The sequence below is a fragment of the Tachyglossus aculeatus genome, chromosome 11 (genome assembly GCF_015852505.1).
Source record: "Tachyglossus aculeatus isolate mTacAcu1 chromosome 11, mTacAcu1.pri, whole genome shotgun sequence".
NCBI lineage: Eukaryota > Metazoa > Chordata > Mammalia > Monotremata > Tachyglossidae > Tachyglossus > Tachyglossus aculeatus.
Genome location: NC_052076.1, coordinates 37,215,685 through 37,239,925, shown reverse-complemented (window position 1 = coordinate 37,239,925; position 24,241 = coordinate 37,215,685). Strand labels below are relative to the sequence as shown.

Below are 24,241 nucleotides of genomic sequence, written 5' to 3'. Positions count from 1 at the left end.
CCTCCTATTCCACTCAGCCGGGGCTCAACCCCCGTCTTCCTTCCAGCACCAATCCCAAATCTGCCCCCGCTCCCCGTTTTCCCGTTTTCCCACTGGACCTGCCCCTTGAACCTCCACTCCTCTTCTATCAGTTCTCCATTTACGACCCGGCCCACGCAACGGACTCTACCCTCTCCTCCCCGAGAGATTCTGCTGGTAAAGCAAGACGGGTCACGAAGCCCTTGGCTTCCCAGCTCCCCAATCCCAGGATCGGGGGGTCCCCATCCCCTTCCCCATTCCCAGATTCTCACTTCCCATCTCAAGTTTCCCTCTCCGGGGCCCAATCACAGCTTGGTGCCCAGTGCTTATCCATGCACAGCCTTTTGCTGCTTGTCTCCCTGTAACAGGCCCAAGATCCAAGGGAGCTGGATGAAAAGGACAGGCACAGTCTCTTCCCTCCTATCTATACATTCATCTTGCAATGGTATTTATTGAGCACTTACGTGCACGGCACTGTATTAAACACCTGGGAGAGTACAATACATCAACAATGGTATTTATTGAGCACTTACGTGCACGGCGAGTACAATGCAACTGAGTTGGCAGACACATTCCCGGTCTCTCCTGTTAGAAGATTGTTAAGCTTTCAAGTCAGTTCTTTATTCAATTATTCTGATTTCAATCAATCAATCAGTTGTAGTGATTGAGCACTTACTGTGTGCAGAGCACTCTATCATCATCAATCGTATTTATTGAGCGCTTACTGCGTGCAGAGCACTGTACTAAGCGCTTAACTCTACTAAGCGCTTGGGAGCGTACAGCATAACAATATAAGAGACACATTTCCTGCCCACAACGATTTATTCCGATACTTCATCCCAACACTCTACTACTTAATGGATCCTTATTAATAATAACAATAATAATAATAATGGCATTTATTAAGCGCTTACTATGTGCAAAGCACTGTACTAAGCGCTTAATCTTCCTAATGCTCACATCCGATTTAAATAATTTTGCCTGTCTCCTCCGTTAGATTTTAAGTTCCTTGGGAGCCGGAAAGAGGTGTTTGTTCTACTCCCCCAAGTCCTTAGCACAGTGCTCTCTGAACACAGTAGGGGCTCAGTAAATACTATTGTTTCAATCAATCAATCAATCAATAGTATTTATTAAACGCTTACTATGTGCAGACCACTGTTCCAAACGTTTGGGAGAGAACAATATAAGACAGTGTGCCCAGCTCATAATGAGCTTACAGTCTGGAGGGGGAGGCAGATATTAATATAAAAGACGGACATTCATATGAAAATTGATTGCTGAACTTTTAAATCTTTGAACTTAAGTTAAAATCTCTGCACCCCTTTTAACCTCACACTCACAAGGTGACACACTCCTACTGAGAAGCAGTGCGGCTTAGTGGATAGACTACAGGCCCGGGGAGTCAGAAGGACCTGAGTTCTAATCCCGGCTCCGCTATACGTCGGCTGCGTGACCTTGGGCAAGTCGCTTCACTTCTCCGTGACTCAGTTCCCTCATCTGTAGAACGGGAATTAAGGGTGTGAGCCCCAGGTGGGACAGGGACCGTGTCCACCCTGGTTTGTACCTACCCCAGTGCTTGGCACGTAGTAAGCACCTAACAAATACCATTAAAAAAATGAAAAGTTGGCCCTTAGGCTTAGCGGTCGGTTGCTACTTCTCCAAGCACAGACCAGTTGCAAATCAATGGCATTTACTGAGCGCTTACTGTGTGCAGAGCACTGTACTAAATGCTTTCAATAACAACTTTTCATATCAGTATAACAGCTATCTGTAGCACATATGTATTATATTCACCCAGCATAGTACAGTGCCTGACACATAGTACTTGTCTTATTATTATTATTATTGCATTTATTAAGCACTTACTACGTGCAAAGCACTGTTCTAAGCGCTGGGGAGGTTACAAGGTGATCAGGTGGTCCCACGGGGGGCTCACAATCTTAATCCCCATTTTACAGATGAGGGAACTGAGGCAACATCTTATCTGATGCTGTCATAGAGAAGTAGCGTGGCTCAGTGGAAAGAGAATGGGCTTTGGAGTCAGAGGTCAGGGGTTCAAATCCCGGCTCCGCCACTTTCATTCATTCATTCAACCGTATTTATTGAGCGCTTACTGTGTGCAGAGCACTGGACTAAGCGCTTGGGAAGTAAAAGTTGGCGACATATAGAGACGGTCCCTACCCAACGACAGGCTCACAGTCTAGGGGGGGGAGACAGACGACAAAACAAAACATGTGGGCAGGTGTCAAGTCATCAGAATAAATAGAATTACTGGGTGACTTTGGGCAAGTCACTTCACCTCTCTGTGCCTCAGTGACCTCATCTGTAAAATGGGGATAATAATAATAATAATGTTGGTATTTGTTAAGCGCTTACTATGTGCAAAGCACTGTTCTAAGCGCTGGGGTAGATACAAGGTGATCAGGTGGTCCCACGTGGGGCTCACAGTCTTAATCCCCCTTTTTACAGATGGGGTAACTGAGGCCCAGAGAAGTGAAGTGACTTGCCCAAAGTCCCACAGCTGACAATTGGCGGAGCCGCGGTTTGAACCCATGACCTGTGACTCCAAAGCCCGGGCTCTTTCCACTGAGCCACGCTGCTTCTCCCCGTGGGACAACCTGATCACCTTGTAACCTCCCCAGCGCTTAGAACAGTGCTTTGCACATAGTAATCGCTTAATAAATGCCATCATTATTATTATTATTATCTCCGACACATAGCGACACCACGATCTCTCTCATCTGCAGTCATTCTGGTAGTGTAGCCATAGAGTTTTCTTTGTAAAAATACAGAAATGGTTTACCACGGCCTCCTTCCACGCCGTCAACTTGCGTCTTGGCCCTTGATTTTTTTCCCGTGCCGCTGCTGCCCGGCACAGGGGAGTTTTGACTTGTAGCGGATTGCTTTCCAATCGCTAGGAATGGAATGGATATTCCTCTTCTTGACGCTCCCTCCCGTAGTTGAGACTGGTAGAGTACCGGAAACTCTCCCGGTGCGACCCTGCGAGGGGAAAAATGGGTGCGGGGAGCATAAAAAGCAGGCCAAAGGCTCTAAAACAAATACCATAATAACACCAGTGCATATAGTAAGCACTTAACAAATGCCATTATGATTATTAATATTATTTATGTATACATGTAAATTAAGTTCTTCGTTAAATTATCCTGATTTATTTTACCATTTATCTACTCTGCATTTATCTGATCCTTATTCTTCCTAACGCTCCCACCAGATGCAAATAATTTTGCACGCCGGCCTCCCGCATTCGATTTTAAGCTCCTTGTGGGAAGTAAAGTTGTGTTTTGCTTTGTTTATACTCTCCCAAGCACTTCAGGCAGTATTTTGAAGGTACTCAAGAAATACCACGGGAGGGGAAAAATGGGTGCGGGGAGCAAAAAGAGCTCTAAAACAAATACCATAATAACACCAGCACTTAGAACAGTGCTTTGCATATAGTAAGCACTTAACAAATGCCATTATTATTATTATTAATATTATTTATGTATACATGTAAATTAAGTTCATTAAATTATCCTGATTTATTTTATCCATTTATTTACTCTGCATTTATCTGATCCTTATTCTTCCTAATGCCCCCACCAGATGTAAATAATTTTGTATGCCTGCCTCCCGCATTCGATTTTAAGCTCCTTGTGGGAAGTAAAGTTGTGTTTTGCTTTGTTTATACTCTCCCAAGCACTTCAGGCAGTATTTTGAAGGTACTCAAGAAATACCACGGGAGGAGAAAAATGGGTGCGGGGAGCAAAAAGAGCAGGCCAAAGGCTCTAAAACAAATACCATAAGAACACCAGCACTTAGAACAGTGCTTTGCATATAGTAATCACTTAACAAATGCCATTATTATTATTATTATTTATGTATACATGTAAATTAAGTTCTTCATTAAATTATCCTGATTTATTTTATCCATTTATCTACTCTGCATTTATCTGATCCTTATTCTTCCTAACGCTTCCACCAGATGTAAATAATTTTGTACGCCTGCCTCCCGCATTCGATTTTAAGCTCCTTGTGGGAAGTAAAGTTGTGTTTTGCTTTGTTTATACTCTCCCAAGCACTTCAGGCAGTATTTTGAAGGTACTCAAGAAATACCACGGGAGGGGAAAAATGGGTGTGGGGAGCAAAAAGAGCAGGCCAAAGGCTCTAAAACAAATACCATAAGAACACCAGCACTTAGAACAGTGCTTTGCATATAGTAATCACTTAACAAATGCCATTATTATTATTATTATTTATGTATACATGTAAATTAAGTTCTTCATTAAATTATCCTGATTTATTTTATCCATTTATCTACTCTGCATTTATCTGATCCTTATTCTTCCTAACGCTCCCACCAGATGTAAATAATTTTGCACGCCGGCCTCCCGCATTCGATTTTCAGCTCCTTGTGGGAAGTAAAGTTGTGTTTTGCTTTGTTTATACTCTCCCAAGCACTTCAGGCAGTATTTTGAAGGTACTCAAGAAATACCACGGGAGGGGAAAAATGGGTGTGGGGAGCAAAAAGAGCAGGCCAAAGGCTCTAAAACAAATACCATAAGAACACCAGCACTTAGAACAGTGCTTTGCATATAGTAATCACTTAACAAATGCCATTATTATTATTATTATTTATGTATACATGTAAATTAAGTTCTTCATTAAATTATCCTGATTTATTTTATCCATTTATCTACTCTGCATTTATCTGATCCTTATTCTTCCTAACGCTCCCACCAGATGTAAATAATTTTGCACGCCGGCCTCCCGCATTCGATTTTAAGCTCCTTGTGGGAAGTAAAGTTGTGTTTTGCTTTGTTTATACTCTCCTAAGCACTTCAGGCAGTATTTTGAAGGTACTCAAGAAATACCACGGGAGGGGAAAAATGGGTGTGGGGAGCAAAAAGAGCAGGCCAAAGGCTCTAAAACAAATACCATAATAACACCAGCACTTAGAACAGTGCTTTGCATATAGTAATCACTTAACAAATGCCATTATTATTATTATTTATGTATACATGTAAATTAAGTTCTTCATTAAATTATCCTGATTTATTTTATCCATTTATCTACTCTGCATTTATCTGATCCTTATTCTTCCTAACGCTTCCACCAGATGTAAATAATTTTGTACGCCTGCCTCCCGCATTCGATTTTAAGCTCCTTGTGGGAAGTAAAGTTGTGTTTTGCTTTGTTTATACTCTCCCAAGCACTTCAGGCAGTATTTTGAAGGTACTCAAGAAATACCACGGGAGGGGAAAAATGGGTGCGGGGAGCAAAAAGAGCAGGCCAAAGGCTCTAAAACAAATACCAAAAGAACACCAGCACTTAGAACAGTGCTTTGCATATAGTAATCACTTAACAAATGCCATTATTATTATTATTATTTATGTATACATGTAAATTAAGTTCTTCATTAAATTATCCTGATTTATTTTATCCATTTATCTACTCTGCATTTATCTGATCCTTATTCTTCCTAACGCTTCCACCAGATGTAAATAATTTTGTACGCCTGCCTCCCGCATTCGATTTTAAGCTCCTTGTGGGAAGTAAAGTTGTGTTTTGCTTTGTTTATACTCTCCCAAGCACTTCAGGCAGTATTTTGAAGGTACTCAAGAAATACCACGGGAGGGGAAAAATGGGTGCGGGGAGCAAAAAGAGCAGGCCAAAGGCTCTAAAACAAATACCATAAGAACACCAGCACTTAGAACAGTGCTTTGCATATAGTAATCACTTAACAAATGCCATTATTATTATTATTATTTATGTATACATGTAAATTAAGTTCTTCATTAAATTATCCTGATTTATTTTATCCATTTATCTACTCTGCATTTATCTGATCCTTATTCTTCCTGACGCTCCCACCAGATGTAAATAATTTTGCACGCCTGCCTCCCGCATTCGATTTTAAGCTCCTTGTGGGAAGTAAAGTTGTGTTTTGCTTTGTTTATACTCTCCCAAGCACTTCAGGCAGTACTTTGAATGTACTCAAGAAATACCACGGGAGGGGAAAAATGGGTGCGGGGAGCAAAAAGAGCAGGCCAAAGGCTCTAAAACAAATACCATAATAACACCAGCACTTAGAGCAGTGCTTTGCATATAGTAATCACTTAACAAATGCCATTATTATTATTATTATTTATGTATACATGTAAATTAAGTTCTTCATTAAATTATCCTGATTTATTTTATCCATTTATCTACTCTGCATTTATCTGATCCTTATTCTTCCTAATGCTCCCACCAGATGTAAATAATTTTGCATGCCTGCCTCCCGCATTCGATTTTAAGCTCCTTGTGGGAAGTAAAGTTGTGTTTTGCTTTGTTTATACTCTCCCAAGCACTTCAGGCAGTATTTTGAAGGTACTCAAGAAATACCACTGATTGACAGATAATGTCACGTTAGAAGGAAACTCTGGTCTCTATCAAAATAATATAGCTATAATTCTATTTCTTCTGATGGTTTTGACACCTGCTTGTTTTGTTTTGCCGTCGGTCTCCCCCTTCTAGACTGTGAGTCCGTTGTTGGGTAGGGACCGTCTCCATATGTTGCCGACTTGGATTTCCCAAGCGCTTAGTCCAGTGCTCTGCACACAGTAAGCGCTCAATAAATACAATTGAATGAATGAATGAATGAATACATGAATGAATAATGCAAAACCTGGTCCTATTTTAGGATTCTCACTGATGCCAAAACCCAAATCCTTCCAACCCAGGATCCGCCAGGTCTCTAAGAGTCATCACGGGGGAGTTCAGCCGGTGGGTGAAATCGGAAAAGTCCATCGGAAGACGAGAGCTCAGGCGCCAAGGACTCATCCTGCCTGGCTGGGGACGGGGTTGGGGAAAAGCATCAGCCTGTGATGTAGCACTGCTTTCTGCGTGTCAAACTCAACATGGGCCAACTCAAAGACTTCATTGTAGGGCTCCAAGGTAGCTGCATTCATTCATTCAATCGTATTTATTGAGCGCTTACTGTGTGCAGAGCACTGGACTAAAGGGAAGTCCAAGTCGGCAACAGATAGAGACGGTCCCTACCCAACAACGGGCTCCCAGTCTAGAAGGGGGAGACGGACGACAAAACAAAACATGGAGACAGGTGTCGACAGAATAGAATTAAAGCTCAATGCACATCATTAAGAAAATAAATAGGATAGTAAATATGTACAAGTAAAATAAATAGAGTGATAAATCTGTACAAACATATATACAGGTGCTGTGGGGAGGGGAAGGAGGTTGGGCGGTGGGGAGGAGGAGAGGAAAAAGGGGGCTCAATCTGCATCTAAGATGGTGGGGCATTAAACCAGGACTAGAGGACGTGGGTTCTAATCCCAGCTCCACTTGTCTGCTGCGTGACCTTGGGCAAGCCGCTTCACTTCTCTGTGCCTCAGTTCCCTCATCTGGGAAATGGGGATTAAGATTGTGAGCCCCACATGGGACAACCTGATTATCTTGTATCCCCCCCAGTGCTTAGAATAGTGCTTGGCCCATAGTAAGTACTTAACTAAAGCCAGAAATATTATTATTTTTAACTGACTCATGGCTTCATCATAATAATGATGGCATTTGTTAAGCGCTTACTATGTGCAAAGCACTGTTCTAAGCGCTGGGCACTGTTCTGAGTGCTGGTCCGCCTCGAACTCTAATTAGAAATAAACAGGACAGCCTCTCCTCCCATCCCCTCAGAGAAGGGCCTGACCTGGATGGACAAATCCAACTCCCTCCTCCTCATTCTTGGACTGGAAGACCCCTTTGGGGGTCAGGGACCATCTACAGTACTACTCTATTTAATTTGTACATATTTATTCTATTTATTTTATTTTGTTAATATGTTTTGTTTTGTTGTCTGCCTCCCCCTTCTAGCCTGTGAGCCCACTGTTGTGTAGGGACTGTCTCGATATGTTGCCAACTTGTACTTCCCAAGCACTTAGTACAGTGCTCTGCACACGCTAAGCGCTCAATAAATACGATTGGTGATGATTCCTTAACTGGCGATTAGCACATAAGTGAAAAAGAAATTCCATTCTTACTACTACTCCAGGAAATAATCTATAACAAGCTAATCAGATTGGACCCAATCCATGCCCCACCTGGGGCTCGCAGTCTTAATCCCCATTTTATAAATGAGGTAACTGAGGCCCAGTGAAGTGAAATGACTTGCCCGGAGTCACACGGCAGATTAAGTGGCAGAGTCAGGATTAAAACCCAGGTCCTTCTGAGTGCCAAGCCCAAGCTCAAGCCTCGTTTCTGTCCCCTCTCAGCCCGGCGGCACCCACCCCTTCTCCCTATACCACCTCTCATGACCTTTCCAATCAATCAATCAATCATATTTATTGAGCGCTTACTATGTGCAGAGCACTGTACTAAGCGCTTGGGAAGTACAAATTGGCAACATATAGAGACAGTCCCTACCCAACATTGCAGGAAATCTTCCCGAGGGTCAAATCTCCTACAACCTGAAGTCCATTTTCTTATTTATTCAATGGTATTTGCCAACTTTTTTCCCACTTCATCCCCCTAACCTGAAACTCCCTCTCCACCCATATACGCCAGACCACCACTTTCTTCACCTTCAAAGCATTACTAAGGTCACATCTCCTCCGAGAGGCCTTCCCCCATTAAGCCCTCTTTTCCCTGGCTTGCTCTCCCTTCTGCCTCATCTACGCACCTCTGTGACCTCTGGACACTTGATATTCTCAACATCATCATCATCATCATCAATCGTATTTATTGAGCGCTTACTGTGTGCAGAGCACTGGACTAAGCGCTTGGGAAGTCCAAGTTGGCAACATAGAGAGACAGTCCCTACCCAACAGTGGGCTCACAGTCTAAAAGGGGGAGACAGAGAACAAAACCAAACATACTAACAAAATAAAATAAATAGAATAGATATGTACAAGTAAAATAAATAAATAAATAGAGTAACAAATACGTACAAACATATATACATATATACAGGTGCTGTGGGGAAGGGAAGGAGGTAAGATGGGGGATGGAGAGGTACACCCTGAACCCCACCACACTTAATAATAATAACGATGGTATTCGTTAAGGGCTATGTAGTGCTTTGCACATAATAAGCGCTTAACAAATACCATTATTATTATTATTATTATTATTATTATTATTATTATTATGTGCCAAGCACTGTTTTAAGCACTGGGGTAGATACAGAGTAATCAGGATGTCCCACGTGCGGTTCACAGTCTTCATCCCCATGCTTCACTTAGGTACGTTTCTTTGAATTATATCTTATAATTACTTATTGAGAAGCAGCGTGGCTCAGTGGAAAGAGCCCGGGTTTTGGAGTCAGAGGTCATGGGTTCAAATCCCCAGCTCCGCCAGTTGCCAGCTGTGTGACTTTGGGCAAGTCACTTCACTTCTCTGGGCCTCAGTTCCCTCATCTGTAAAATGGGGAGTTGCCAACTTGTACTTCCCAAGCGCTTAGTACAGTGCTCTGCACACAGTAAGCGCTCAATAAATACAATTGATTGATTGATTGATTTGCACATAGTAAGCGCTTAATAAATGCCATTATTACTATTAAGTCACTTCACTTCTCTGGGCCTCAGTTCCCTCATCTGTAAAATAGGGATGAAGACAGTGAGCCCCCCGTGGGACAACCTGATCACCTTGTAACCTCCCCAGCGCTTAGAACAGTGCTTTGCACATAGTACGCGCTTAATAAATGCCATTATTATTATTACTATTAAGTCACTTCACTTCTCTGGGCCTCAGTTCCCTCATCTGTAAAATGGGGATGAAGACAGTGAGCCCCCCGGGGGACAACCTGATCACCTTGTAACCTCCCCAGCGCTTAGAACAGTGCTTTGCACATAGTAAGCGCTTAATAAATGCCATCATTATTATTCATTCATACTAGTATCTGTCTTCCCCTCTAGACTGTAAGCTTGTTATGGGCAGAAAATGCGCCTAGTTGTTGTACTCTCCCAAGAGCTTAGTACGGTGCCCATGATCGATTGATTGATTGACTGCAAAGCACACTACTAAGGAAAGAGATCAATTGAACAGCTTTGGGGGCCAGAGCAAGGGTGAAGGTAATAATGATGGCATTATTAGTGATTAATTGCTTAGTGATTAATTAGTGATTAATTATTATTATTATTATTAGTGACGGGGTTTCCCAAATGCCCCTTTCCATGAATCCCTTGGGTCGGAAGGCGACTGCTCAGAACCCAGGAGGGAAAGACCTCCGCCGGGCAGGTTGGTAAAGAGTTTGGTGCTACCAAGTGACAGGCCTCCCTCTGTATTCATATGTTGCCAACTTGTACTTCCCAAGCGCTTAGTCCAGCGCTCTGCACACAGTAAGCGCTCAATAAATACGATTGATTGATTCAATTTAGAGGAATAAATCCAGTAGATTTCAACCTAGTCAAGTCAGTCAGGCAGACTGGACCAGGGCTCGGCCCTGGCCCTCTTCACACTTACCTGTTACAGGTGTGGCTACTAGCAGGATACGGCGGCAGCAGCCCCTAGACCAGTGTGGAGAAGGGGAATTAATCCATTTTTATTTCAATTTTGTCTCTGCCCAGCCCCATTTCTTTTTAATCCATTCTCGCTTTTATTAATTATTATTATTATAATGGCATTTATTAAGCGCTTACTACGTGCAAAGCACTGTTCTAAGCGCTGGGGAGGTTACAAGGTGATCAGGTGGTCCCACAGGGGGCTCACAATTTTAATCCCCATTTTACAGATGAGGGAACTGAGGCAACAGAGAAGTGAAGTTATTATTATTATTATTATTATTATTATAGTGGCATTTATTAAGCGCTTACTACATGCGAAGCACTGTTCTAAGCGCTGGGGAGGTTACAAGGTGATCAGGTGGTCCTACGGGGGGGCTCACAATTTTAATCCCCATTTTACAGATGAGGGAACTGAGGCAACAGAGAAGTTATTATTATTATTATTATTATGGCATTTATTAAGCGCTTACTACGTGCAAAGCACTGTTCTAAGCGCTGGGGAGGTTACAAGGTGATCAGGTGGTCCCACGGGGGGCTCACGATCTTAATCCCCATTTTACAAATGAGGGAACGGAGGCAACAGAGAAGTGAAGTGGCTTGTCCAAAGTCACCCAGCTGACAACTGGCGGAGCTGGGATTCGAACCCATGACCTCCGACTCCAAAGCCCGGGCTCTTTCCATTGAGCCACGCTGCTTCTCTAGACTGGCCCTAGACTGCTTTTCTGGCCCTAGGTCAGGGGCTCATTTGATGATGATGATGATGGCATTTATTAAGTGCTTATTATGTGCTAATTATGTGCAGTCTTCTAGACTGTGAGCCCACTGTTGGGTAGGGACTGTCTCTATATGTTGCCAACTTGTTCTTCCCAAGCGCTTAGTACAGTGCTCTGCACACAGGAAGCGCTCAATAAATATGATTGATGGATGCAAAGCACTGTTCTAAGCACTGGGGAGGTTACAAGGTGATCAGGTTGTCCCACGCGGGGGCTCACAGTCTTACTCCCCATTTTACAGATAACAGGCCCAGAGAAGATAAGCGACTTGCCCAAGGTCACACAGCTGACAGTTTGGCGGAGCCTGGATTGGAACCCATGACCTCTGACTCCGAAGCCCGGGCTCTTTCCACCGAGCCGTGCTGTTCATTTGTATGGCTGACCTGAGTGCACCCCGAGTCTGTTCCCTACGGTCCTCTCTAAATGGAAAGTCCCTGCTCACACAAAATTAAAAATCGCAAAAATCAGACCTACAAGGACTACGCTGTATCAGGGATAGAGGGGAAGCAAAGGGAAGGCAGGGACGCGCAAATGCCAGGCATCCTCGGTTACCCTTCTCACGGCCAGATCCGGAAAGAGTCCTGGGGTCAGTTCTGGGCTCCAGAGTTGGAGCAGGGGGAGAATATTGGGAGAATATTGAGAATATTGACTCTGCAGAGAGACATGGAAGGACCAGATAAGCCGGGACATTGAAAAAGGGTAGGGGAATTGGGTTGATTTAAACTGGATAAAGGAAGGCAGAAGGAGGATTAAGTAACAGTCGTCAAGACCGTGAGCCCGCTGTTGGGTAGGGACCGCCTCTATATGTTGCCAACTTGGACTTCCCAAGCGCTCAGTACAGTGCTCCGCACACAGTAAGCGCTCAATAAATACGATTGAATGAATGAATGTTGCCAGCTTGTACTTCCCAAGCGCTTAGTGCAGGGCTCGGCACACAGTAAGCGCTCAATAAAGACAATTGATTGAATGAATGAATGAAAGTATAGGGCGGAAAGAGCAGGGAGAACAAAGCCGCGGAGGCAGATGGACTGTCTGTTGGAGGGACTTGTGCCCTATGGCTAAGGAGCCCTATGCTTTGCTCATAGTAAACGCTTAATAAATGCCCTCGTTATTATTATCTGGCTCTTCTTGGCTCTCAATCGCCAGGAACAAGGCACCTAAACCTGGGAGGTTCAAAGTGAAATCAGCTGCACTAATGTGTGTCTAAGCTGTACGATGGGCTCTTTTGCACAAAATGATTTCAGACCCACAAAATGATTTCAGTACTAAGCGCTTAGTACAGTGCTCTGCACATAGTAAGCGCTCAATAAATACGATTGATTGATTGATTGATTGACCCTGGGTCAGTAGGGTTCAGAAAGGTGGAGGGGAAATCTGCAAGGGCTGTTCCTCATTAATCCTGGACGGAGATCTGAACTCCTCTCTTTTTTCCGGAGGTTCCTCAAGGGTCCAGCTGGGTCCTCCTGCCATCCCTCGACTCAATGAGTCCCCTCTTGTATAAGCTTCGCGAAGGACTTGGGTTCTAATCCTGGTTCTGCCACTTCGCTGTGTGACCCATGGCCAAGTCACTTCACTTCTCTGGGCTTCAGCTTCCTCCTGTGTAAAATGGGGATTTTAAAAAAAAATAAATGATGGTGTTTGTTAAGCGCTTACTATGCGTCAAGCACCGTTCTAAGCGCTGGGGAGATACAAGGTGATCCGGATGTCCCACATGGGGCTCACAGTCTTCATCCCCATTTTACAGATGAGGGAACTGAGGCCCAGAGAAGTGAAGTGACTTGCCCAAAGTCACACACCTGACAGTTGGCGGAGCCAGGATTTGAACCCACGACCTCTGACTCCAAAGCCCGGGCTCTTTCCACTGAGCCACGCTGCTTAGTGACACGTAGGCATCAATTGCGCACCTTGGGAAAGGAAGAAAGAAGCAGCGTGACCTTCGTGGATAGAGCATGGGTGAGGGAGTTGGAAGGACTTGGGTTCTAATCCTGGTTCTGCCACTTCGCTGTGACACCATGGCCAAGTCACTTCACTTCTCTGGGCTTCGGCTTCCTCCTGTATAAAATGGGGATTTAAAAAAAAAATAAATGATGGTATTTGGTAAGCACTTACTATGTGTCAAGCACTGTTCTAAGCGCCGGGGAGATACAAGGTGATCCGGATGTCCCACGTGGGGCTCAGTCTTAATCCCCATTTTACAGATGAGGGAACTGAGGCCCAGAGAAGTGAAGTGACTTGCCCAAAGTCACACAGCTGACAGTTGGCGGAGCCAGGATTTGAACCCATGACCTCTGACTCCAAAGCCCGGGCTCTTTCCACTGAGCCACGCTGCTTAATGATACGTAGGCATCAATTGCGCACTTTGGGAAAGGAAGAAAGAAGCAGCGTGACCTTCGTGGATAGAGCATGGGCGAGGGAGTCGGAAGGACTTGGGTTCTAATCCTGGTTCTGCCACTTCGCTGTGTGACCATGGCCAAGTCACTTCACTTCTCTGGGCTTCGGCTTCCTCCTGTATAAAATGGGGATTTAAAAAAAAAATAAATGATGGTATTTGTTAAGCGCTTACTATGTGTCAAGCACCGTTCTAAGCGCCGGGGAGATACAAGGTGATCCGGATGTCCCACGTGGGGCTCAGTCTTAATCCCCATTTTACAGATGAGGGAACTGAGGCCCAGAGAAGTGAAGTGACTTGCCCAAAGTCACACAGCAGACAAGTGGCAGAGGCGGGATTGGCTCCCAAGCCCGGGCTCTTTCCACTAAGCCACACTGCTTCTCTAAAGCAGCCTTAAGACTGCGAGTCCCATGTGGGTCAGGGACCACGTCCAACCTGATTACCTATTATTATTACTCTATTATTATTATTATTACTCTATTTTATTACTCTATTTTATTTGTACATATTTATTCTATTTATTTTATTTTGTTAATATGTTTTGTCTTGTCTGTCTCCCCCTTCTCGACTGTGAGCCCGCTGTTGGGTAGGGACCGTCTCCATAATGTTGCCAACTTGGACTTCCCAAGCACTAAGTCCAGTGCCCTGCACACAGTAAGCGCTCAATAAATACGACTGAATGAATTGAATGAATGAATGAATGAATTGAATGAATGAATGAATGAATGAATGAATGAATGAATACCCCGGCACTTAGAACGGTGGCTGGCACAAAATGATACTTAACAAATATCATTTTAAAAAAAAGCTGTGTGGGGAAAATGGGAGGCAAGGGAGGGAAAGAAATGCAACGCAGAATTTCTCCCCTACTCGGGGTCTTGGGCCTCATCGAGACTGTGGAGACCAGGGGAGGGAGAAAGAAATGGAAATAGAGACCACGGCGACTGTCCTGACCCTTGGGCCTTAGTGTTTGTAGGCGAGGAGGAGGGAAAATGGGTGCGGGGAGCAACAAAGGCCAGTTTCCGTCCCTCTCCACCCGCCCACTTGACTCCAGGATGGTTTACGGGGAGAACTGGCTTACGGGGGGAGACGCTAAGGACTAAGAGGGAGAGAGACGGGAAGGGAAAGAATCAAAGCCACAAATCGCTTTAAAAAGTAACAAAATTATTTCCCGCATCTCGAAGGACACGGGCTGCTGTATAAGTTATGGATGTTTAGGCAGAGGAGGGAGGACGGGACGGGGGCCCCGGAGCCCTCCGAGTCCCCCCGCCCCAGGTGTCCTTCCCTGGAGGAAGAGAGGCCTTGGGCCTCCGGGAGCCGTCCCCGAAGGGTCCGCTCTCTCCCAGCCTCACGTGGACTGAGCCCCCATCTTTGCGTGGAGGCTCTGGTGCGCTATTAAGTGCGCCCGCTGCTTGAAGCTCTTGTCACACTCGGTGCAGCCAAAGGGCCTCTCTCCCGTGTGCACTCTCCGGTGGTCCAGCAGGTAGGAGCGGAGGGAGAAGCTCTTTCCGCAGTCGCCGCACTCGTAGGGTTTCTCCCCGGTGTGGATCCGCTGGTGGTCGGTGAGGTAGGCGCTCCGGCTGAAGCTCTTCCCGCACTGGTGGCAGGTGAAGGGCTTTTCCCCCGTGTGGACTCCCTGGTGGCGGACGAGGTCCGAGGAGCTGCGGAAGCTTTTCTCGCACTCCCGGCACTTGTGGGGCTTCTCCCCGGTGTGGGTCCTCTGGTGCCTCGCCAAGTCCGAGCCCCAGCGGAAGCGCTTCCCGCACTGCCCGCAGCTGTGGGGCTTCTCCGCCGCCAGGTCCCGGAATTCCCTCCGGCGGGTGGGCGGTCTCCCCCGCCGCACCCCCGGCGGCCTCCCGGGCCTGTTCTCGCTCTCCCACCCGTCTCCCTCCTCCGGGCTCCAGGGCGTGTTCCCTTCCAGTTGACGCGGCGGCGGCGGCGGCGATTCCACATCCTCCGGGCTGGCCTGGTAAGGAATTTTCTCGTTCTGATTCTTGAGGCCCAAACCTGAGGGGAGAAGGAGACAGTTCGGATCTCTGCCGAAGGAGATCAGGCTGGAACGTGACATGATGGCCCTGAAGGAAGTTCGGGGGGCGCTGAGAAGGTGGCCCTGCAGCTGTTTTCCTCACATTTTCTTTAATATCTGTAGAGCGCTTACTGTATCAAACGCTGCTCTAAGTCCCCGGGCAGGTGCAAGTTAATTAGGCCGGACACGGTCCCTGTCCCACCCGGGGCTCACAGCAGGAGGGAGAAGGTTTTGTTCCTTGACCACATTAGACAGTGGAAATTTCTGGGCCTCCTCAACAATCGGAGGGGGTCAGTGATCCTCACGGGTTCTGGGGCGCTGAGGGACCGACATCCCCACAGATTTCGGGGAGTTGGGCGTGCTCCAGCTGTTTTCCTCACATTTTCTTTAATATTTGTACAGCGCTTACTGTATCACACGCAGCTCTAAGTCCCCGGGCAGGTGCAAGTGAATTAGGTCGGACACGGTCCCCGTCCCACCCGGGGCTCACAGCAGGAGGGAGAAGGTTTTGTTCCTTGACCACATTAGACAGTGGAAATTTCTGGGCCTCCTCGGCAATCGGAGGGGGTCAGTGATCCTCATGGATTCTGGGGCGCTGAGGGATCGACATCCCCAGAGATTGCGGGGAGTTGGGCGTGCTCCAGCTGTTTTCCTCACATTTCCTTTAATATTTGTACAGCGCTTACTGTATCAAACGCTGCTCTAAGTCCCCGGGCAGGTGCAAGTTAATTAGGTCAGACACGGTCCCTGTCCCACCCGGGGCTCACAGCGGGAGGGAGAAGGTTTTGTTCCTTGACCACATTAGACAGTGGAAATTTCTGGGCCTCCTCGGCAATCGGAGGGGGTCAGTGATCCTCACGGGTTCTGGGGCGCTGAGGGACCGACATCCCCAGAGATTTCGGGGAGTTGGGCATGCTCCAGCTGTTTTCCTCACATTTCCTTTAATATTTGTACAGCGCTTACTGTATCACACGCTGCTCTAAGTCTCCGGGCAGGTGCAAGTTAATTAGGTCGGACACGGTCCCTGTCCCACCCGGGGCTCACAGCAGGAGGGAGGTTTTGTTCCTTGACCACATTAGACAGTGGAAATTTCTGGGCCTCCTCGGCAATCGGAGGGGGTCAGTGATCCTCACGGGTTCTGGGGCGCTGAGGGACCGACATCCCCACAGATTTCGGGGAGTTGGGCATGCTCCAGCTGTTTTCCTCACATTTTCTTTAATATCTGTAGAGCGCTTACTGTATCAAACGCTGCTCTAAGTCCCCGGGCAGGTGCAAGTTAATTAGGTCAGACACGGTCCCCGTCCCACCCGGGGCTCACAGCGGGAGGGAGAAGGTTTTGTTCCTTGACCACATTAGACAGTGGAAATTTCTGGGCCTCCTCGGCAATCGGAGGGGGTCAGTGATCCTCACGGGTTCCGGGACGCTGAGGGACCGACATCCCCAGAGATATCGGGGAGTTGGGCGTGCTCAAAACTGCTCACCTGTGTACTCTTTCCAAGCGCTTAGTCCCCAGAGATTTCGGGGAGTTGAGTGTGCTCAAAACTGCTCACCTGTGTACTCTTTCCAAGCACTTAGTCCCCAGAGATTTCAGGGAGCTGAGCACACTCAAAACTGCTCACCTGTGTACTCTTTCCAAGCACTTAGTCCCCAGAGATATCAGGGAGCTGAGCGTGCTCAAAACTGCTCACCTGTGTACTCTTTCCAAGCACTCAGTACAGTGCTCTGCACACAGCAAGTGTGTAATATAACACTATGATTACTACCGCCGACCGGTCGGAGTACGAGAATCCTCACCCAAGGAGATATTCCGGAAGTTTTCTCGCTTCATATCCCAGAAGAGATCCCTCTGGGCAGGGTCCAGGCACCCCCACTCTTCTCGGGAGAGGTAGAAGGGCACGTCCCCAAACGTCATCGGGCCCTGAAACGACACGAGAAGGCCCTCAACTTGGTCCCCGTGGCCCTTGAGATAACCCCAGGGTGGCCGACGGAGGGGATGGGGGCAGGCTCTAGAAGGTGGGACTTGCCAGGGCAAAGAGGGCGAGCGGCGGGAGAGTAGGATGGGGGAAAGACACTCAGGGAAGATAATAGCAGAGACAACAGCCGGGGATGGACCCCGTGTTCCCGAGAAGAGCTGGAAATGAATTTGCTCCCTGGGAAGGAGCCGGGCTGAGGAGTCCTAGAAGCGAGGCGGAAGGACGCTGAGGGATGTGGACCCTTGGAGATGTGTTTTGTTTTGTTGTCTGTCTCCCCCTTCTAGACCGTGAGCCCGTTGATGGGAAGAGATTGTCTCTATCTGTTGCCGAATTGTACTTTCCAAGCGCTTAGTCCAGTGCTCTGCACACAGTAAGCGCTCAATAAATACAATTGAATGAATGAATGAGTCGGAACTCACCTGGGATCCCGCAGAGAAGAAAGCATCTACCATCTCCCTGGTGCTCCCCTCCTTGAGGAGGACGGGAATCCGGGGAGCCCGCCGAGCTGATGGAGGAGAGAGCCGTGAGGGAAGTCAGCTGCGGCCTGGGACTTCCCAACTCTCCCATCCCCGAGTCCCCACGGGTCCTGGGAGCACCCCTCGCACTGCCTGACGGCAGGACTCCTCAGTTGCGGGGTCCCGACGCTACTTGCGGAGGGGGAGAGCTGGGAATCCATCACCAGCTCCCTTCGGGCTCCATCGCGCATGCAACGGCTCTTACTCTGCGGGCACGTGGCATTCCCCTTCTCCCACTCCTCGGCCCAGTCCCCTCCCCGCCCTCCTTTTCCACCCCGGCGAGGTCCCGATCTCCCCGGGGGCATCGCTCTTCACGCTCCTCTCTGCAAACGAAGCCTCGGACTTACAGTAGTCACCGGTCTGCTGTTCCTGCGGCCCTGGGTGTGGAGTCCGAGCCCCCTCTTCCTGGGACACTCCCTTGGGTTCCCCTCGCTGGAAGCTTGCCGACCCCCGTGCTCCGCCCAGGGGCTCCATCTCCTCTGAGGGCACGTCCTGTCCGCGCACAACACACAGTTCCCCCGTCACCGCAGAGCTCGGGTAGGGGAGGTCCTTGGGCCGGGCCGGGCGGGGGGGATCGGGGCTAAAAACCCCAAAGGAAGACAGGACGCAGCCCTCAGGGACGCCAGGATCCAGGAACCAGGATCCCATCCGGGGCGGCGGGAAGCAGGGTGAGGGGCTTAGGGGAGCGCCACACCCGCAGCGGATCGGTCATCGGCAGGTTAGAGGTCCCTGCGAGACAAACAGCCCCCGGATGGACGAGACCAGTGAGTTAAGCGACCTTCTCCCACATACCTCTGCCAATGCCCCTCACTCCTGCCCTGCTGTTATCACTCTGGTCCTCTCCTGCCCAAGAACACAAATCAGTGTGTCACACACGGAATGGAAACTGGGGAGTTCATCAGTCGGGACGGCAAGCTCACTGAGTTCACGGGCGGCGATCATTTGCGGGGCTCAAGGGCTACCGTTATCTAGCGGGCGGGCGACGCGAGTCAGGTTGGGGGGCTGCCCTCGACCTAGTCCCTAGCTGAACTGAGCCAGCCCGGCAGCAAAAACAGAGGCGTTGAGAGCAGACCGTACGTAAGCAGGACAAACGACGAGAGGGCATCTCCCTTTTTGACTGACAGGTGAGCTAGCCCAACGTCTCCTGAGCTCCCATTGAGTCGAGAGGGTTGGAATTGAGCAACACGGGTTGGAGAATTAGGCAGCAGTCAACAGAATGGGGTGCAATTAGGGACCAAAATAGAGACAAATAGGGAGGAAAAGTCCCGCACGGGACAGGGACTGTCAATCAATCAGTCGGCTGTCTGATCTGATCACCTTGTCCCTAACCCAGCATCATCATCATCATCAATCGTATTTATTGAGTGCTTACTGTGTGCAGAGCACTGGACTAAGTGCTTGGGAAGTACAAGTTGGCAACACATAGAGACAGTCCCTACCCAACAGTGGGCTCACAGTCTAAAAGAACTGAGCGGTTTGGCATCCAGGAAGCCATCATCAAGAGCACGCCATTGACCGTCAGCTCCTTTAGACCGTAAGCTCATAACGGGCAGGGAACGCGTCAGCCGGTTCTGTTCTACCGTACTCTCCCACAGGCTCGGCGAGGTGTTCCGCCCACCGTAAGTGCTCAATAAAGCCCACAGATCGATTGACGGATTAACGACATATAGTCAAGATAGGAAACGGCTGGCTCCAGGACACGGATCCGAAAAGGCTCTACCGGTCGGGACGGCCGACGGACACTGGGCCGCCATTCGGGAGCACGGGATCGCCGGACGGAAGAAGAAGTCGGGTTCGGCGCTGGATCCGCGCTGCCCGGGAGGAGAGCAAGTGGAAATGGGAAAACCACCTCCCGGGGCCGCGTTCCGACTTCCGATAATTCCAGCTCCCTCTCCCAGGCCAACCGTTTCATTCAGATACCCTTCTCGCTAGCCGACGGAAAACTCACTCCGGCTGAACGACGAGGGGGAGAAACGGGAGGGACTGACTGATCCGCGGCCGACCCGGCCGGTGGGAGAGGTCCATCTTAGAGTCTTAGCCCCTGGGGGAGAGAGGGCTGCTAATGTTTTGGGGTTCGCCGGGGGAGGCTTTCCCTAAAGTAGGAACGGCTCTGTCTTCGTGATTGGGAATGAGGGAGAACAAGGGGAAAAACGGGAGGGACTGACTGATCTGCGGCCGACCCGGCCGGTGGGAGAGGTCGACGATCCCTCTTAGCCCCTGGGGGAGAGGGGGCTGCTGATGTTTTGGGGTTCGCCGGGGGAGGCTTTCCCTAAAGTAGGAACGGCTCTGTCTTCGTGATTGGGAATGAGGGAGAACAAGGGGAAAAACGGGAGGGACTGACTGATCTGCGGCCGACCCGGCCGGTGGGAGAGGTCGACGATCCCTCTTAGCCCCTGGGGGAGAGGGGGCTGCTAATGTTTTGGGGTTCGCTGGGGGAGGCTTTCCCTAAAGTAGGAATGGCTCTGGCTTCGCGGTTGGGAATGAGGGAGAACAACTCCTCCAACCCTCACCGGCTGCTCCTTCCGTTCTAGGCCGGCCGAGCTCCGACGGCCGCTCTCACCTGCTGCCGGGGTCTCCCGGGCCGCTTCTGCCAGTCCTCGACCAGAGCCACCGCCTCCTCCCCGCTCCCCGGGCACCGCTCCCGGACCCAGGCCTGGATCCCCCCCGGCAGGACGGCGAGGAACTGTTCCAGCACCAGCAGCTCCAGGATCTGCTCCTTGGTGCGGAGCTCGGGCCTCAGCCACCGGCAGCAGAGTTCCCAGAGGTGACTGAAGGCCTCGTGGGGCCCGGCCGCTTCCCGGTAGCGGAACTGCCGGAAGCGCTGGCGGAAAGTCTCCGGGTTGGGCTCACCCTTCTCGGCGGGGGCTTCCTGCTCCCAGGCGGACTCCTCCTCCACCTTCACGATAAAAAGGCCTTCTTGCTCTACGGGAGCGTGGACCCGGGGGCCCAAGGTGGCGGCCATCCCTCCGGCTCGGGCGCCGGGGCTCCGATCTCCGGTCCCGGGCGTCCCCCGGGGCGGGGGGGAAACGTCTCTGGCTTTGGGATGGGGACTCCGGCGGGAGAACGACTCCTGGGGACGCAGAGGGAAATCACAGTCAGGGCATTTCTTTATATTATTCATTCATTCAGTCGTATTTATTGAGCGCTTACCGTGTGCAGGCCCTACTGAGAGCTCACCTCCTCCAGGAGGCCTTCCCACACTGAGCCCCTTCCTTCCTCTCCATCCCCCCAACTTACCTTCTTCCATTCATTCATTCAGTCATATTTATTGAGCACTTACAGTGTGCAGGCCCTACTGAGAGCTCACCTCCTCCAGGAGGCCTTCCCACACTGAGCCCCCTCCTCCCCCTCTCCATCCCCCCATCTTACCTCCTTCCCTTCCCCACAGCACCTCTATATATGTATATATGTTTGTACATATTTATTACTCTATTTATTTTGCCTGTACATATCTATTCTATTTATTTTATTTTGTTAGTGTGTTTGGTTTTGTTCTCTGTCTCCCCCTTTTAGACTGTGAGCCCACTGTTGGGTAGGGACCATCTCTATATGTTGCCAACTTGGACTTCCCAAGCGCTTAGTCCAGTGCTCTGCACACAGTAAGCGCTCAATAAATATGACTGATTGATTGATCGGACTAAGCGCTTGGGAAAAGCGCTTAACATTAAGGTCCGTCTCTGCCCTCACACTGCAATCTCACTGTGGGCAGAGAAAGTGTCTTCCAACTCCGCTGCAGTATATTTTCCCAAGTGCTTAGGGCAATGCTCTGTAATAGTAATAATAATAATAATAATAATGGCATTTATTAAGCGCTTACTATGTGCAAAGCACTGTTCTAAGCTCTGGGGAGGTTACAAGGTGATCGGGCTGCCCCAAGGGGGGCTCACAGTCTTCATCCCCATTTGACAGATGAGGGAACTGAGGCACAGAGAAGTGAAGTGACTTGCCCCAAGTCACCCAGCTGACAAGTGGCAGAGCCGGGATTTGAACCCATGACCTCTGACTCCCAAGCCCGGGCTCTTTCCACTGAGCCACGCTGCTTCTCTAGTGCAGTGCTTTGCACACAGTAAGCGCTTAACAAATGCCATCTTTATTATTATTATTAAAATAGAGAAATAAATATCTGTCGTCCCCCTAACCAGACTGTAATTTCCTTGTGGGCAGGGAATGTATCAGTTCCTTGTAGTATTGTACTCTCCCAAGCGCTTAGTACAGTGTTCTGCCCACACTTCACTTCTCTGGGCCTCAGTTACCTCATCTGGAAAATGGGGATGAAGACTGTGAGCCCCCCGTGGGACAACCTGATCACCTTGTAACCTCCCCAGTGCTTAGACTAGTGCTTTGCACATAGTAAGCGCTTAATACACGCTATCATTACCTAACTTCTCTGTACCTCCGTTCCCTCATCTGTAAAATGGGGATGAAGACTGTGAGCCCCCCGTGGGACAACCTGATCACCTTGTAACCTCCCCAGTGCTTAGACCAGTGCTTTGCACATAGTAAGCGCTTAATACACGCTATCATTACCTAACTTATCTGTACCTCCGTTCCCTCATCTGTAAAATGGGGATGAAGACTGTGAGCCCCCCGTGGGACAACCTGATCACCTTGTATCCTCCCCAGTGCTTAGCACATAGTAAGCGCTTAATAAATGCTATCATTACCTAACTTCTCTGTACCTCAGTTCCCTCATTTGTCAAATGGGGATGAAGACTGGGAGCCCCCCGTGGGACAACCTGATCACCTTGTATCCTCCCCAGTGCTTAGAACAGGGCTTGGCACATAGTAAGCGCTTAAAAAATGCCACCATTATTAAAAAAGCAGCGTGGCTCAGTGGCAAGAGCCCGGGCTTGGGAGTCAGGGATCATGAGTTCTAATCCCGTTCCACCACTTAATAATTCATTCAATCGTATTTATTGAGCGCTTACTGTGTGCAGAGCACCGGACTAAGCGCTTGGGAAGTCCAAGTTGGCAACAGATAGAGACGGTCCCTACCCAACAGCGGGCTCACAGGCTAGAAGGGGGAAAAGGACGACAAAACATGTGGACAGGTGTCAAGTCATCAGAATAAGTAGAAGTAAAGCTAGATGCACATCATTAACAAAATAAATAGAATAGTAAATATGTACAAGTAAAATGAATAGAGTAATAAATCTGTACCAACATATATACAGGTGCTGTGGGGAGGGGAAGGAGGTAGGGTGGGGGGATGGGGAAGGGGAGAGGAAAAAGGGGGCTCAGTCTTGGCAGGCCTCCTGGAGGAGGTGAGCTCTCAGGAGGGCTTTGAAGGGAGGAAGATGATGGCATTTGTTAAGCGCTTACTATGTGCCAAACACTGTTCTAAGCGCTGAGGGGGATACCAGGAAGTCAGATTGTCCCATATCAATCAATCATCAATCGTATTTATTGAGCGCTTACTGTGTGCAGAGCACTGGACTAAGCGCTTGGGAAGTCCAAGTTGGTAACATATAAGGGAAGGAGGTAAGACGGTGGGGATGGAGAGGGGGACGAGGGGGAGAGGAAGGAAGGGGCTCAGTCTGGGAAGGCCTCCAGGAGGAGGTGAGCTCTCAGTAGGGCCTTGAGGGACTCACGGTCACACTTGTCAGCTGTGTGACTTTGGGCAAGTCACTCAACTTCTCTGGGCCCCAGCGACCTCATCTGTTACATGGGGATGAAGACTGCGGGCCCCACGTGGGACAGCGTGATTAGCTTGTCCCAGAGCTTTTTTTTTTAATGGCGTTTATTAAGTGCTTCCTATGTGCAAAGCACTGTTCTAAGTGGTGGGGAGGTTACAGGTGATCAGGTGGTCCCACGGGGGGCTCACGGTCTTCATCCCCATTTTCCATATGAGGGGACTGAGGCCCAGAGAAGTGAAGTGACTTGCCCAAAGTCACACAGCTGACAATTGGCGGAGCCGGGATTCGAACCCATGGCCTCTGACTCCAAAGCCCGGGCTCTTGCCACTGAGCCACGCCTGGTTACCTTGTATCCGCCCCAACGCTTGGAACAGTGCTTGTCACATGGTAAGCGCTTAAAAGATGCCCGCATTATTAT

At 48.9% G+C, this 24,241-nt stretch overlaps 2 protein-coding genes across 6 annotated transcripts in view; both read right to left on the bottom strand.

Annotated features, from left to right (window-relative positions):
- Nucleotides 1–14,869: 14,869 nt before the first annotated feature.
- Nucleotides 14,870–24,241, bottom strand: part of LOC119934771 (zinc finger protein 436-like) — a 33,066-nt gene continuing 23,694 nt past the window's right edge. Inside the window, exon 6 of the mRNA XM_038754313.1 lies at nucleotides 14,870–15,459. Within this exon, the coding sequence (XP_038610241.1) occupies nucleotides 15,022–15,459 (438 nt within the window). The 3' untranslated portion in view covers nucleotides 14,870–15,021. The remainder of the gene's footprint in view (nucleotides 15,460–24,241) is intronic.
- Nucleotides 18,601–21,230, bottom strand: LOC119934023 (zinc finger protein 213-like). Of its 5 annotated transcripts, none has more exons than XM_038753370.1 (3): nucleotides 20,748–21,230; nucleotides 18,980–19,030; nucleotides 18,601–18,679 (listed from the first exon to the last, which is right to left on the bottom strand). In XM_038753370.1, the coding sequence occupies exons 1-2, from the start codon at nucleotides 21,147–21,149 to the stop codon at nucleotides 18,995–18,997; spliced, it is 438 nt and encodes a 145-aa protein (XP_038609298.1). In that variant the 5' UTR covers nucleotides 21,150–21,230; the 3' UTR covers nucleotides 18,601–18,679; nucleotides 18,980–18,994. The 5 variants fall into 5 exon arrangements, 4 of the variants coding, with proteins under 4 accessions (XP_038609298.1, XP_038609299.1, XP_038609300.1 ...); XR_005452843.1 differs by having other exon boundaries at nucleotides 18,651–18,679; nucleotides 20,698–21,230; XM_038753371.1 differs by lacking the exon at nucleotides 18,980–19,030 and having other exon boundaries at nucleotides 18,608–18,679; nucleotides 20,698–21,230.

Excerpts from the sequence above, each read along its gene's own strand:
- LOC119934023 (XM_038753370.1), bottom strand. The coding sequence starts at position 21,149 with ATGGCCGCCACCTTGGGCCCCCGGGTCCACGCTCCCGTAGAGCAAGAA. Across the intron at positions 19,031-20,747 it reads CCGGGAGACCCCGGCAGCAG|GAGAGGACCAGAGTGATAAC; the intron begins GTGAGAGCGGCC and ends GTTCTTGGGCAG.